Below are 13983 nucleotides of genomic sequence, written 5' to 3'. Positions count from 1 at the left end.
ATTTATCCTTGTTTTTAAATTTCCACAAAGAAGTTCAATTTTTTTTTACTATTTTATTTATTTATTTTCTTTACTTAATATAAATACTTGAAATCTCATCTAGATTTTCTATAAATGAACATCAACTCTTTTTGTCTTAAAGTTCATTTAACTCTTATGTAACCTAATTAATGAGACTGTGGGAAGATGTGACTTTGTATTCTTCTTTTATAAATAGATGTTTTTTTTTCTCAACCCAAAACACAAGTTCACTTACTCTATTCTCTTTCTTTATTTTTTCTTTCAATCAGCAATACAAAATTCAATAAGTAGAAGTACTAGGGGTACTTCAACCATGTACAAAAATTTCCTATGTTAGAGAAATGAGATTTTCAGATAAAATGTTAAAACATAGACATATTATATATATACATATCATAATCTTAAACCTATTTAAAAACAACAGAATGCCAATACATAAATCAAATTATCTATAAAGGAATACAACAACTTAGTCCAAAACTAAAACCATTTTTTTGTTTTTCTATGGAAAGTATTATCCAAATTGTGTGTAAACTTCTTGATGAACTTCATCAATACCCCGATTTCCATCCTGAATATCTTCTCCCATTTTCCTGAATAGGGATGATGGCATCGTATCCTGTATCATTCTTCTTCTCCCATTTTCCTACAAACTTCGGGGAGTATGAGATGTGGAAAATTTTTCGTAGATGGGGCAAAGTGCAGGAGGTCTTTATACCTCGAAGAACAAATAAATATGGGCACAGATTTGGGTTTGTAAGATTTATTGGAATCTCTGATTCAGATAAGCTTGAATATCAACTGGATAACATATGGATCGGAAACATGAAACTACATGTGAACAAACCAAAATATAGAAGAAGCTATAAAGGGGGTAGAGTGGAAATTGATAGAGGCCAGCAAAAACGCAGGGATGAAAATGGATCAAAGAAGGTGGAACCGAGAGTGAGGAAAGTATGGAGGAGAAAAGGAGAAATATCATACGCTCAGGCCGTAAAAAATGGTATACACACAAGAATCTCCTCTGAAAAGTGGATGGGGCAAATTATGCAAGTAAAGGTTGAAGACAAAGAATGGATGAAGAGAAGCTGTGTTGGATATCTAAATGAAACAACAGATATTGAAGATATTAAAAACAGTTTTTTCATGAATGGTGCAAACTTTATTCGCCTAAGATATCTGGGTGATAACGCTATGCTACTCACACCGGAAGGAGATACTAGTGTGGAAGATTTGATTAAGGAAAACAAGGAATGGCTAGAGGAGATCTTTGATGAAATTACACCATGGGACAATTCAGTTCGGGTTGCACAGCGGAGGGTTTGGGTTAGAGTTTGGGGGTTACCGTTTCATCTTTGGGAATGGTCAGTTTTCGTAAACGTAGTAATCAATATTGGAAATCTCCTTGCAGTAGATAAAACCACTGAGAATTTTGATGAACTGCAGTACGCACGCGTCCTCGTATCCATCCCCTTCGTTGTCGAAGCTCGCACCTCAAAATGAATGATGATTAACGAAACGATTTATCAAATACGCATTGAAGAAGATTTAACTTGTTGTGATAAATCTAATGAAAGGAAGGAGAATGAAGTATCTTGGTCTGAATCATTCGTTGGTGATGAGGAATGCGAATCAAATTATGATAATGCAAGTGAGAGTGAAAAGTTGATGCCTACGAATCAAAATATGAAGTCGGAGTTCAACCACATCGGAATCTCGCCGGAGATGATGTCGGAGGATAGGTACGATTCACCCGTTCTTCGAGACGTTCTGAAAAGCTGCTTTTCTGACACTGTGGTCCCTGACTCTCTGTCTCATGGTAACGGCTACATAAGGCGCTCTCAATCGAACATGCTCCAAGTCAGCCCTAGTGCGGCCCAAGAATGTGGGCTAAGTGAGTCACAAGCCCAATTTGGGGAACAGGTAGATGGGAAAAATTTGCAAAATGGGCTAGATGCTTGGCCCAAGTGCACCCTTCAGAATGATGCCCTCCACGTCATACCTAACGTGCACGACTCATCCACGACTCAGGGTGATAGCAGACAAATGCGCAATGGGCCTCAATGAGCGAATTCAGTCCAAATGTTGGAGGAAGGGGGCGAAGGTGGCAACCCACTCGTTCAATCTGGCTGCCCAGAATGGCCTAAGCAGAAATGCGTTGCTCATCAGTGTGAAGGAGAAGCAAAAAACATTGACTTTAATCCTCATGTTATATAGCCCTTGTACGAGACCATCAACCCTAGTGGCGGAAGGCATGAGAGGGAAGACGAAGCACTCATGATTGGTGGGGCAGCGACGCGCACACAAACGGGGGAGGCAAAGGAAGATAATGTGCTAAAAGGAAAGGACGCTAAAGAATTTCAGGGAAGCATGGATGTGATATCCACCCCCAATTCCGGCTTCGTGCGGAATCATATGTCCCTCATCAAGCAAACCAACATCAACCCCAACTCTATGCTTCAACGGTCAAATATACTCATTGGGGAATCCAGTAAAATACAGAAACAATCGTCTCAAGCATCGCGGATAGGGGTGAGGAGAAAATCCAAGAGGTTAGTAAATAAACACACATCTAATCGTATCTCTGATTCTGGAATTAGAAATTGCAATAGGATGTTTTGGTTGAAAAATAGTCCTATGGATGCGGTAAATTTATGGGATCTTGCAAAAAAAATGGGGTTTTCTTATTCTGGGGATGAGGAGGATGTTATAAAACAGTTAAATTATATGGAAAATAGAGATCAACAGAGTAATTTGAACAAAAAAGATGGGAATGAAAATGGTGTCTAATGAGAATGCTATGTTTTAATTGTAGAGGATTAGGCTCACAACAAAAGCGTACATATATAAAAAATATTATAGCAAAGGAATCTATACAATTTGCATGCTTGCAAGAAACTAAAATGGAAAATATAAAATCTGAGGTATGCCAAAATATGTGGGGGAGATTAGATGTAAGCTGGATACATAAAAATGCAGAAAACAGTGCAGGGGGAATTCTTACAATTTGGGATGATAGTGCCTTTAAATTAGAACACCACTTTTTAGGAAATGGCTTTGTCTATGTTCAAGGAATAATGCTTGATAAAAATCAATTAGTCGTTGTGGTAAATGTGTATTCTGCGTGTAGTCAAAGTGAAAAAAGAATTATGTGGGAGGATCTCTTAAGAATTAAAGAACAGAGTAATATTACAATGTGGTGTATGCTTGATGACTTTAATGCTGTGAGAAAACAAGACGAAAGAATAGGATGTCAACCTTTAGGATCATATAAAAAAGATATGAAGGAGTTTAATGAGTTCATTGAAAATATGGAATTATTTGATATACCTATGATAGGTAGGAGATACACTTGGTATAGAACAAATGGGGAGGCTAAATCAAGATTGGATAGAACATTAATGTCTCTGGAATGGATGGATGTCTGGCAACAGTGTAAACAATATGCTTTAAGTAGAACGGTCTCTGATCATTGTGCTTTAATTGTAAAACAATCTCAACATGATTGGGGACCAAAACCTTTTAGATATTTAAATGTGTGGCAAACAGATAGGAGTTTTAAAGATTGTGTTAAGAATGGCTGGGAAAATCAAGCTTTAGAAGGAAATGAAATATGGAAAATGAAGGAAAAACTGAAATCTTTAAAAAAGAATATTAACATCTGGAATAAGGAGGTGTTTGGTTCACTACATACAAAATCAATTGATATTGAACAATCAATCAGTAGACTAGATATAAAAGATGAACAAGGTGGTCTAAATGAGGATGAAAGGAAAAGAAGGAAATCTCAAATTGCTGATCTGAAAAATCTTTCCTTAAAAATTGAAATGCTTAATAGGCAGAAATCAAGAATTAAATGGCTGCAAGAAGGGGATTTGAATACACAATTTTTTCATAAGATTGTAAAGTGGAGATCAAATAAAAACAGATTGAATGGGGGTGCTTATAGGGAATGAGTGGTGCGAGGAACCATCAAGGGTAAAGTAGGAAGTTCTAAGATTTTACAAGGAAAGATTTACGGGTTCAAGAGATGTCCATGTGTTGTTAGATAATGTTTCCTTTCCGATCATAAGTAGTGAGGATAATGAGGCTTTGGTAAAGACAATTTCTATGGAAGAAATGAAACAAGCTGTATGGGATTGTGATAGTAACAAATGTCCTGGACCAGATGGTTTTAATTTCAATTTCTTTAAAGAATTCTGGGAGACTATAAGTATGGAATTATATAAAGTTGTATGTTGTTTTCATAAATGGGGGAGATGGCCAAAAGGATGTAATGCCTCTTTCATCACAATTATTCCTAAAATTGCCAACCCTGTTAGATTAGAGGATTACAGACCAATCTCCCTAGCCGGCAGCCTTTACAAAATCATAGCAAAAATTCTAGCTAGAAGGCTGCAGAAAATCATGCATATCATTATTGATCATAAACAATCAGCCTTCATACAAGGAAGGGGCATCCTTGATAGTATAATTGTAGCGAATGAAGTTATTGAGGAGGTAAGAAAGAAGAAGAGTAAGTGTATCGTGGTTAAAGCTGATTTTGAGAAAGCTTACGACTCTGTGGAATGGAGTTTTCTTTTTTATATGCTACAAAGGATGGGTTTTGGTAATACATGGATTAAATGGATCAGGGGCTGCTTAGAGTCATCATCTATATCCATACTTGTTAATGGCAGCCCTACTGAGCAATTCCATCCTACAAAGGGTCTATGACAGGGTGATCCTTTAGCACCATTATTATTTCTTATTGTGGCTGAAGGATTGGCAGGAGTTATGAGAGAGGCCCAACAAAAAAGACTCTATGATGGGATTAAAGTGGGAAAGGATCAGATTGAGGTTAGTATGTTACAGTTTGCGGATGATACTATATTTTTCTGTGAGGATAATGTGAAGAACATCACAACAATTAAATGTGCTCTGAGATGCTTTGAACTTGTATCTGGGTTGAAGGTGAATTTTAGAAAGAGTAAAATTGCAGGTATAGGTGTACAAAACACTGAAATTCTAAGATATTCTGCAATTTTAAATTGTAATCAAATGGATGTGCCCTTTAAATATCTCGGGGTTCCTGTGGGTGATAATCATAGGAAGAAAGTGTTTTGGAAAGACATGATTTTAAAAATAAAAAGCAAGCTTACATCTTGGAAAGGAAAACATTTATCTTTTGCTGGAAGAGTTGTTCTGCTAAAATCTGTAATTTCTGTTGTTCCCCTATATTACTTGTCTCTCTTCAGAATATCCAAAGTAGTTGCGAAGGAAATCACAAAGATACAAAGAGATTTTTTATGGGGATGGGGAAGTGACAGAAGGAAAATAGCTTGGGCCAAATGGGATCTCCTATGCCAATCCAAATCAGATGGAGGACTAGGAATTAAGGATATAAATTTATTTAATTTGGCTCTTCTTGGAAAATGGAAGTGGAGACTTGGGTGTGAAAAATCAGGACTTTGGAAACAGGTACTGGAATCTAAATATGGATCTTGGAGAGGGTTGGATGTCAGTGCTGTGAAAAAAACTGAATCTTGGTGGTGGAGAGATATCAAGAAGTTTTGTGGAGGTAATTCAGACTCCTGGTTTGATAATCATAAAAAGTGGAAGGTAGGTGCAGGGAGTAATATTTTGTTTTGGACAGATTGTTGGGTAGGGAATGATACCCTTAAAAACAGATATCCCAGACTGTATTCAAACTCTGTACTTAAAGATGGATCTGTTGATAAATTTGGGATATGGCATGTGAACCAGTGGGTATGGCAAATAGAATGGAGAAGAGAGTGGCTCTCCTGGGAATATGAAATTATAAATACCTTTATGGATGAATTGAAAACTGTTAAAATAGATGCCTATAGAAATGATGAGTGGTTGTGGCTAGGTGATAACTCAAATTCATTCACTGTTAACTCTGCTTATAATGTTCTTTTGTGCCAAAATACCTTGTTGCCTCAACTCTCTCCTTCCTTTAATTTTGATTTCTTTTGGAGGTTAAAAGCTCTCCCATCAGCACACTATTTTGCTTGGCGTGTTCTAACTGGGAAAATTGCAACCTATGATAATTTATTACATAGAGGAATTCAGACTGGTGGGGGAATGTGTGTCATGTGTGGGATTGAGCTAGAAACAGTAAATCATCTTTTCTTTACATGCAAAGTAGCTTCTAAAGTGTGGTGTATGACTGATGTGTGGGTTGGTAGAGCTTTTGTACATTGTGATAATGCTACTCAACATTTTGAACAATTTGGCTTTATGGACCTAAGTTATGTGGGTAATTGTGTTTGAAAATGTATGTGGATATCCATTATTTGGGGAATCTGGAATCATAGAAATAGGATTATTTTTAATAGTGGTGTGGTAGATCCTATTGAAATTTTTGCTATGGCACAAGTAAAGGGGTGGGCATGGGTAACTTATAAATTCCCAAAATCAAACTTCTCTTATTCTGATTGGTGTTTTGATGTATATGAATGTTTGAAATCAATGCATTGACGGTTAACAATCTCCCTTCTCTTTTATGGTGGATTCTATTTTGGATGAGAGCACATGTTGCTGAGTGTGATTCAACCTCAGATGTTGGTGGGGAGGAGCAAGGAACCAACATACCTTTGTGGAGATGTCGTGCCTTATATCATTGACATGGGTTATGTTGTTGTTTTATTTTTTGTATTGTTGTTTATGTACAAACTTTGGCTAAGAACTAGGCTTTTTGTACATGGGTTGGAATACCCCAAGTATTCCCATTTATATTATTCTTTATTGCTGATTAAAAAAAAACAACTTAGTCCAATTCCAAACTATAAGTGTATTAGCTCAAAAGAAAAACTTTGCCTCCTTACTATCTACTACATTTTCCAAATATCCATTATGATTATAGTTGTAGTGAAGTGCATTCTCTCTCATTATCTTGAATCATTACAGTGTTGTGTTTGCTATTTTTATTAGCTTGAGCATATAATCCAAATTCTAGAAGTCTGTGTTTTAACATGAATAAATCATTAAAAATTGTGTTTATCCATAAGTTATGACATTTTATTATTGTTCGAAACCATCTTTTACTACATTTAAAACTTAGTGTTTGATTTTTTCGTGTAACAATTATATTTATAAAATAATTTCATTTCACTAGGTAATAATATATCATATAAAATCTATTTACTATATATTTGAATTAATTTACATAGACAGAAAAAAAAATTAAAATTTTAGATACAAAATGATATGATTGAGTCAACTTCTTACACTTGAAAAATGTGTTAGGAGAACAAAGTTAATTTTTGAGTAAAAATTATTTTAAATGACTTCTACATTGAATGTAAGAACATTCAAACATAAGTTATTCTATATTTTAATTTAATTTAATTTAAAATAAATTCTATAAACACCCACTTGATTATATTTAAGTTTCAACTCCTTTTGAAACAAATAAAAAACGAGACAGGTAAAAATATGTCGGTTTTGAAATGTGGGTTAAATAAGTCGAAAAATTAATACGTTATAACTTTTTTTTTTGGCAGGACTTGTTTTCGAATTCTTTCAGTCTATCTTATTAATTTATTTTGATTTTGTATCTAATTACTCAAACCTTACATAGATAATCATAAACAATTTTTAAGTAAAAGAAAATTAAATTAAATTTATTATTTTAAGTTTTCTATCATAATAAACATTATCGTGATTGAATAGAATGAAAATTTTAATAAATTATATTAATGTTCAAAATAACCGATTTAATAACTTTTTTAAAATAAAACATCCAAGTCATCACACCAAACACTTTCAATATCTCTAACCATCATAATTTATCTCAAAAAAAAAATTAAGCAAGAAAAGTTAGTAACAAAACTATATGTATTTTTTTTAATTTAAATTGTCATAACATTACTGTCTTTGAGTAATGAGTAAATATTATGCTTAAAAAGTAATTAATCTTAATAAAAAAAATCTCTCTCCAATTTATTTATGTTTTATTTATCAATCAATTTTATTATAACCTTTTTCTTTTATTTCACTCTTTCATAAATATGTTATATTTTTTTAATTTTTTATTTTTATTTCTAGTCTTTACAAGTATTTTATTTTTATGTTTAGTCGATAAAAAATATATTACTTTTACTTTAGTCACTAAAAAAATATTTTTTATTTTAGTCCTTATAGTTATATCATTTATGATTGATGATGTGATTTGTAACATTCTCAAAAAGTTATTCATATGCTTGTTTAACTATATTACAAAATCATGAGACACTAATTAGGATGAGAATGGGTGAAATGATTGCAGGTTTAACTATATTCATTTATATTTTTGAGATAAAAAATTATATTTATTTTTGTTTTTTCATTTCTATTGGATATAAATTTGTATCACATCTCCATCTTGGTCAAATAATGAGTATTATCGTACCCATACCTATATACACGCTTTCCACTTATCTCTATTACAAAATAGAACAGAGATGAACAAAAGGGAACAGAGATGACCAAAAAAGAACAGAAATGAACAAAAGAGTAAACTAAAGACAAATGATATGAGAATGAATATTTGTTCTGTCTTGTTATTTAAATAAAAACAAATGGTCTGAATATATATAAGTAATACACTCATTCTAGGTTTAACTAAAGAGAAAAAAAAATCAATAATTAAATACTAGAATCATAAAGAAAACATGATGTTAATTAACAATTCTACATTATTGAAATTGTACGACAAGTACATATATTATTTGGTAAATGTTAAAGAGGAAAAACATTTAAGAATTTGAAAAAATTTGATGAATATTGAAAAAATTGAATCATTAACACATTCTCGTCCCCATACACAATTTTATACATCAAATAAACTCATATCCATACTTAGATCAACACATAGTTTTTTTCTGTCAAAATCGAGACAGGTGCAGATAATACGTATAAGGACGAGTTTATTTATCATCCTAAAGATTAAGTTCCCAAAAAAGAATATTTACAAAATTTATTTACGTAAGCAAATAAATATCCTTACTTGCATGCATTGGTTTGGATGGTAACCTGTTGATTCCTCCCAAACTGTGTTCGAATGCTGGTAAATGAGAAAAAAAAAGCAAATAAATGTCCTTGTAATTTGGTAGCTACCACCTGCAATATCATTTTACCCTTGTACCACATGTGATCATATAATACATATTCAAAGATGAACGAATTTAATTTAAAACATAATTCCATACAAAAATTCCAAAATTGTTTTCTGCATTACTAAATAAGTTACATACGAACTGAAATAAGTGAGACTCGAAACTAAAAAGCTTTAACCATTACATCAATCAAGTTTTATGATTATTATTATACTTAGTAAGATTATCAATATTAATATAATTAATAATAAAAGTTATTAACATTAGTAAATATTATTAATATTTTAGTAAATATTATTAATATTTTGAAATATTATTACTATTATGAAATATTATTAATATTATTAAATATTATAAATAGTGTTAATATTAATAATATTATAAATAGTATTAATATTATAAGTAATATTAATATTATGAATAATATTAATTTTATAATATTTTTATTAATAGTATTTATTTTATTAATTTTATTATTACTAATATTATTAATTTTATTATATTATTAATATCATTAATACTATTAATATTACTAATTTTATTATTATTCATATTATTAATATAATACTAATTATATTATTATATTAATATTATTAATTTTATAATATTAATAATATGTTATACTTATTAGTTATGATTATTATATTTTATTATTATTATTTATGAATATTATTTATAATTTTATAATTAATTATATTATAATAATATTTTTAATATTATGTATATAGTTATTATGATAATAGTTTATAGGTAATAAAGATTTGTGAGTAAAAGTTCATAGGTAATAAGATCTATGGATAAAAGTTCGTAGGTAATAAGATTCATGGGTAATAGTTGGTAAGCAATGTTGAATTTATCTACGGATTCAGATTTGTAGATAATATCCGTAGATAATGTTGTCCGTAGGTAATATTGAATTTACCTACGGATTAAAATCCGTAAATAATATTGATTTTTTTTGTAGTGTAAGACTAATACATTGTAGTCTTATGTTACGGTTTTCTAGTAATATGTTGAAAATGTAGATGTAGGGATAGTTCCAACAATAGTTGTGAAATTTTTTAAGATTTTTTTTTCTTACACTACAAGAAAAACGCAAATTATATATGGATTATTACATACAAATTTTGATCCGTATGTAAAGTCAACATTATATACGGATTTTTACATACGAATTTTATTCCGTATGTAAATAAATATTACATACGAATTTTTTTCCGTATGTAAACTAAAGGTAGTTACATACGGATTATATCCGTATGTAATTTTAGCGTCATGAAGCGAAAATTAAATTTCATATGTAAATAGGTATTATTCATATGTAAATAGGTATTATTATAATTTTTTTCGTATGTAAATGACAAATAATTACATACAAATTTTATATTTTTATTGATATAGTTTATATTATTATTAATAATAAGTATAAATTATATTAATAATAATATAATAAGTATAATAAAAATTATAATATATTAAAAAAAGCTTATCTGATTTAGTGATTAATGCTTTTCCAAATCACTAAATGGATTTGTGTTTAAGTACTGTCTACGTATCTGTTTCCAAGAAACATTAAATAAAATTTTATATATGAGTTGTTTTTAAAAAATAATAAATATTTGGAATTAAGATAAAGGTAATCATCAGGTTTCTCAATTGTACGTGTGGGTTCCTTTACTTTTCCACTTTTTATAGTATTTTTGCGGAGATCCAGCTGGGTCTTTAAAGAAAAAGCATTCCATTGACAGTGTGTAAACCCTAAGAAGAAGACCCAGGCACTCGCCACCATTATTAAGTTGCCAATTAAAATAATAGTCCATTTATTATGACTTTTTATCAGCAATAAAAATAATAAGAACTATTTTAAGAATAATCTAACCTTGTACAAAACTGTAGCACTCTCCACTTATTATAAGTATGAATAATGGATCAAGCTTTTCAACTTTTTCTATACTAAAAATGGTATATATTAAGATTATATATATATATATACGGATTAAAATAAATTATTTTTCAGTATACGAACAATTTTTTTATAATTATAACGAATAAATAATTAACTAAATTATGATAAATTTGGAAAATATTTTTAAAATAGTAAAATAAGAGCTAATGTTTTTCATGAATTAAAAATTAAATTCGTCTCAATTACTTTACATGACTTCTTTCCTATTACTTTTTATGACAGACTATTTTTTATTTGTTTATAAATTAATTTTATTTGTTAAAAATGCGCATATAAATGTGTATAGAAATAATTTGGTTGCTTTAGTGCGTGTGTTACATATTTTACGAGATATGTAATTTTTATCTATTTTTCAGTTTTGTATTTATATACTTTTCATTTTAATCTTACTGGAATTTAGACTTTCGCTATTATTATTACTATAATTACTGTCATTGATAAAAGATATATTAGGATTTAACTTGTTATATTCCATTGCTTTCTTGTGTCAATTACCTTTTTTTCAGAAAAAAAATATTTGAAAAAAAATATTTTTAATGTATTTTTTATATTTTGTGAAACCTATTTCAATACAAATAGGAGGTGTCCCAAAAATGATTAAACAGAAAAAGAGACATGTTCATTAAAATATCTAGACAAAATTAAGCATAATTATGTGTTTCTTGTTATCCAACAGAAATAGTATTATGTAAAAATATGAAGACTTGGATGTAGCAACACAGAATACAAAATACTTGAAAATTAAGAAATGATGTTACACACTGAATTCCCACATGTTTATTCTAACGAAATTACTGCAACATCCTTCGTGTGCTTCTGAGCGTACCAGGTTGTCCTTAATTAAGGTCTCAACTCATTCTTTTTTGTCTGTGTGACAAGCTCCATCCTTTAGTCTTCCAACAAAGTATGCAATCAACAGATCTAAAATTTTCAAAAAGAAGTTTTGTTCTGGATTCGCTGTCTTGCTTGAGTCACTACATTCACCCAATTGAAAGTGAATATAAAGATGTCACAATATGAATATTTTAGTATAACATAGTGAAATGGATTCATAAAAGTAATGAAGAAAGTAGATGTTATTTTAATTGAAACCAGAAAAGGTAGGGATTTAAACCAACCAATGCAGAGAATATGGTAGACTAAAAGTCATAATTTATTAGTTTGAGATGTTGTATGCATTGTAGATCATAAAAGTCATTCTACCTTCTACCAACACTTCCTCTCGTTCAATCAAATTTCTTCTCATTCCTATTTCCACTAGCACCGTCTCCCTCCTTTGTGAAGACATTTGCCACAGAACTTTCTTGTGTTTCATAAACTCATGCTTCTTCCCAAAATAGTCATAACCCACTATTACTTTTTAAACTCCATCTCCAAAAACCAGTTTTGGTTACTTCACCTTTCCAAACTATATGTATATACACGCCATTATTTAAAGTCTTTTAAGTCTCTAAATCCTGTCCACCTACAACCCTTCTCTAAGGCATATCTAATGAATCTTATTTTTCTCACTCTTAGTACCTAGGAGAAATTCCTTTCCGTACTTGAAAGAATGAAAAACTAGATGAGAGAAACTAACATGATTGCTTTCATTAAAACAACTCTACCAATACAAGAGACATATCTACTCTCCCGTAAGCTCAATCTTTGTCTGACCACATCTACAATCAATTCATGAGGTTTTGCTCCAACAGGTTTGAAAACCATCTGACCTTACAATACGTACATTTTGCTCTCATTACCAGCGAGATCCCATCCACCTTTAACCCTACCAATTAGGTCATTTGAAAATTCACCTTTAAACATTAGCTAATTCAAACAGTTGAAAAGTTGCTCTATATCATTCACACATTCCGTCAACTTTTTATTCCATTCCGCCAGTATTCTTTGGAAATTTATGTGTCATGTTCTAATGCAAAAACAAGACAATGCCCTATCAAACACATATCTAACAACATATTGTAAACGCAATACCAGCTAATTTTAGCTTTTTCAAAATTTTGTTTGCCCTTTTTTGCGTTTTTGAAAGAGCTGGAAATCCCTCCATCAGAGCTGATATCCGCCTCAGCAGCTATTTGTTCCCCTTCATCCTCATTAGTGAATGAACCATGTATACCTCTGGTTCTGCATACAAAATTGAGACAATTTATCAGTGAGCCAATTATAATTACATTATTCACAACTACTTGATTTCACCATTTCTCATCTTAAGATCCTCGTTTATGACTGTTAAAAAAAATGTTTGGGTGGTCAACATAAGATATTCCAACTTAATTTCAATCATAAAATACACCGTGTCATTCTGAAGGGTGGTGGAAAACAATGTTCTCTATATCAACATAACAATTGAATACAAAGAGGTTGTTAACATCCAACTTATTTGGTCTTCTACTTTCTTCTATCATTATCCAAACAAAATCCCGGATCTACGAATTGAGCCTGTTGTGCATAAGGCTTGGTGGGATCATGCTTTGAGACTGAAGCCATATTAGGTACAGACGCATGAATAAATAATTTTGAATATACATGAACTGACGTAATTAGGATTATAGACATAAATACCATTTCCTCTCTCCAGTTATCTAAATTCCTACTTATCTACCACGTTTCAAGTAGCTTAAAAGAGTTTGAATCAAGGAAGTAAAAGAGATTTGCTTCTTGTTTTAACTTTTCTACAGTAGAACCAAAGTATCAAAATAGGTATCCATACCTTGTTAGGTTGTATATGAACTGACATATCAAAGCACCCAAGATGAAGGCAACCACCAGAAGACTGACAAGAAAACTGGGATCGAGAGGAGGAGTTTGCATCTTAAATAACTATATGAGAGAGAGTTTAGCAGATAGGGTGAGAAGAATGATCCAAGTTATAATATTTATAAGATCAGAATAGTG

General features: G+C 30.9%; 2 protein-coding genes across 2 annotated transcripts; one reads left to right on the top strand and one right to left on the bottom strand.

Moving 5' to 3' along the window:
- Window positions 1-627: 627 nt before the first annotated feature.
- On the top strand, window positions 628-1524 carry LOC137828086 (uncharacterized). Its single transcript, XM_068634505.1, has one exon. The coding sequence runs from the start codon at window positions 628-630 to the stop codon at window positions 1522-1524; it is 897 nt and encodes a 298-aa protein (XP_068490606.1).
- Window positions 1525-11729: 10205 nt separating this feature from the next.
- On the bottom strand, window positions 11730-13983 carry LOC137828300 (uncharacterized). Its single transcript, XM_068634802.2, has 3 exons — window positions 13799-13983; window positions 13063-13212; window positions 11730-12062 (listed from the first exon to the last, which is right to left on the bottom strand). The coding sequence occupies exons 1-3, from the start codon at window positions 13897-13899 to the stop codon at window positions 11942-11944; spliced, it is 372 nt and encodes a 123-aa protein (XP_068490903.1). The 5' UTR covers window positions 13900-13983; the 3' UTR covers window positions 11730-11941.

This window comes from Phaseolus vulgaris, chromosome 7 (assembly GCF_051622355.1).
Source record: "Phaseolus vulgaris cultivar YP4 chromosome 7, ASM5162235v1, whole genome shotgun sequence".
Classification (NCBI taxonomy): domain Eukaryota; kingdom Viridiplantae; phylum Streptophyta; class Magnoliopsida; order Fabales; family Fabaceae; genus Phaseolus; species Phaseolus vulgaris.
Note: the sequence above shows the minus strand (reverse complement) of the source record. Positions and strands in the feature narration are given on the sequence as shown.

Coding starts and splice junctions, on each gene's coding strand:
- LOC137828086 (XM_068634505.1), top strand. CDS start 628: ATGGCATCGTATCCTGTATCATTCTTCTTCTCCCATTTTCCTACAAAC.
- LOC137828300 (XM_068634802.2), bottom strand. CDS start 13,899: ATGCAAACTCCTCCTCTCGATCCCAGTTTTCTTGTCAGTCTTCTGGTG. Junction 13,213..13,798: donor TTCATATACAACCTAACAAG/GTATGGATACCT, acceptor TTTTGTATGCAG/AACCAGAGGTATACATGGTT. Junction 12,063..13,062: donor GAAAAAGCTAAAATTAGCTG/GTATTGCGTTTA, acceptor GGGTGAATGTAG/TGACTCAAGCAAGACAGCGA.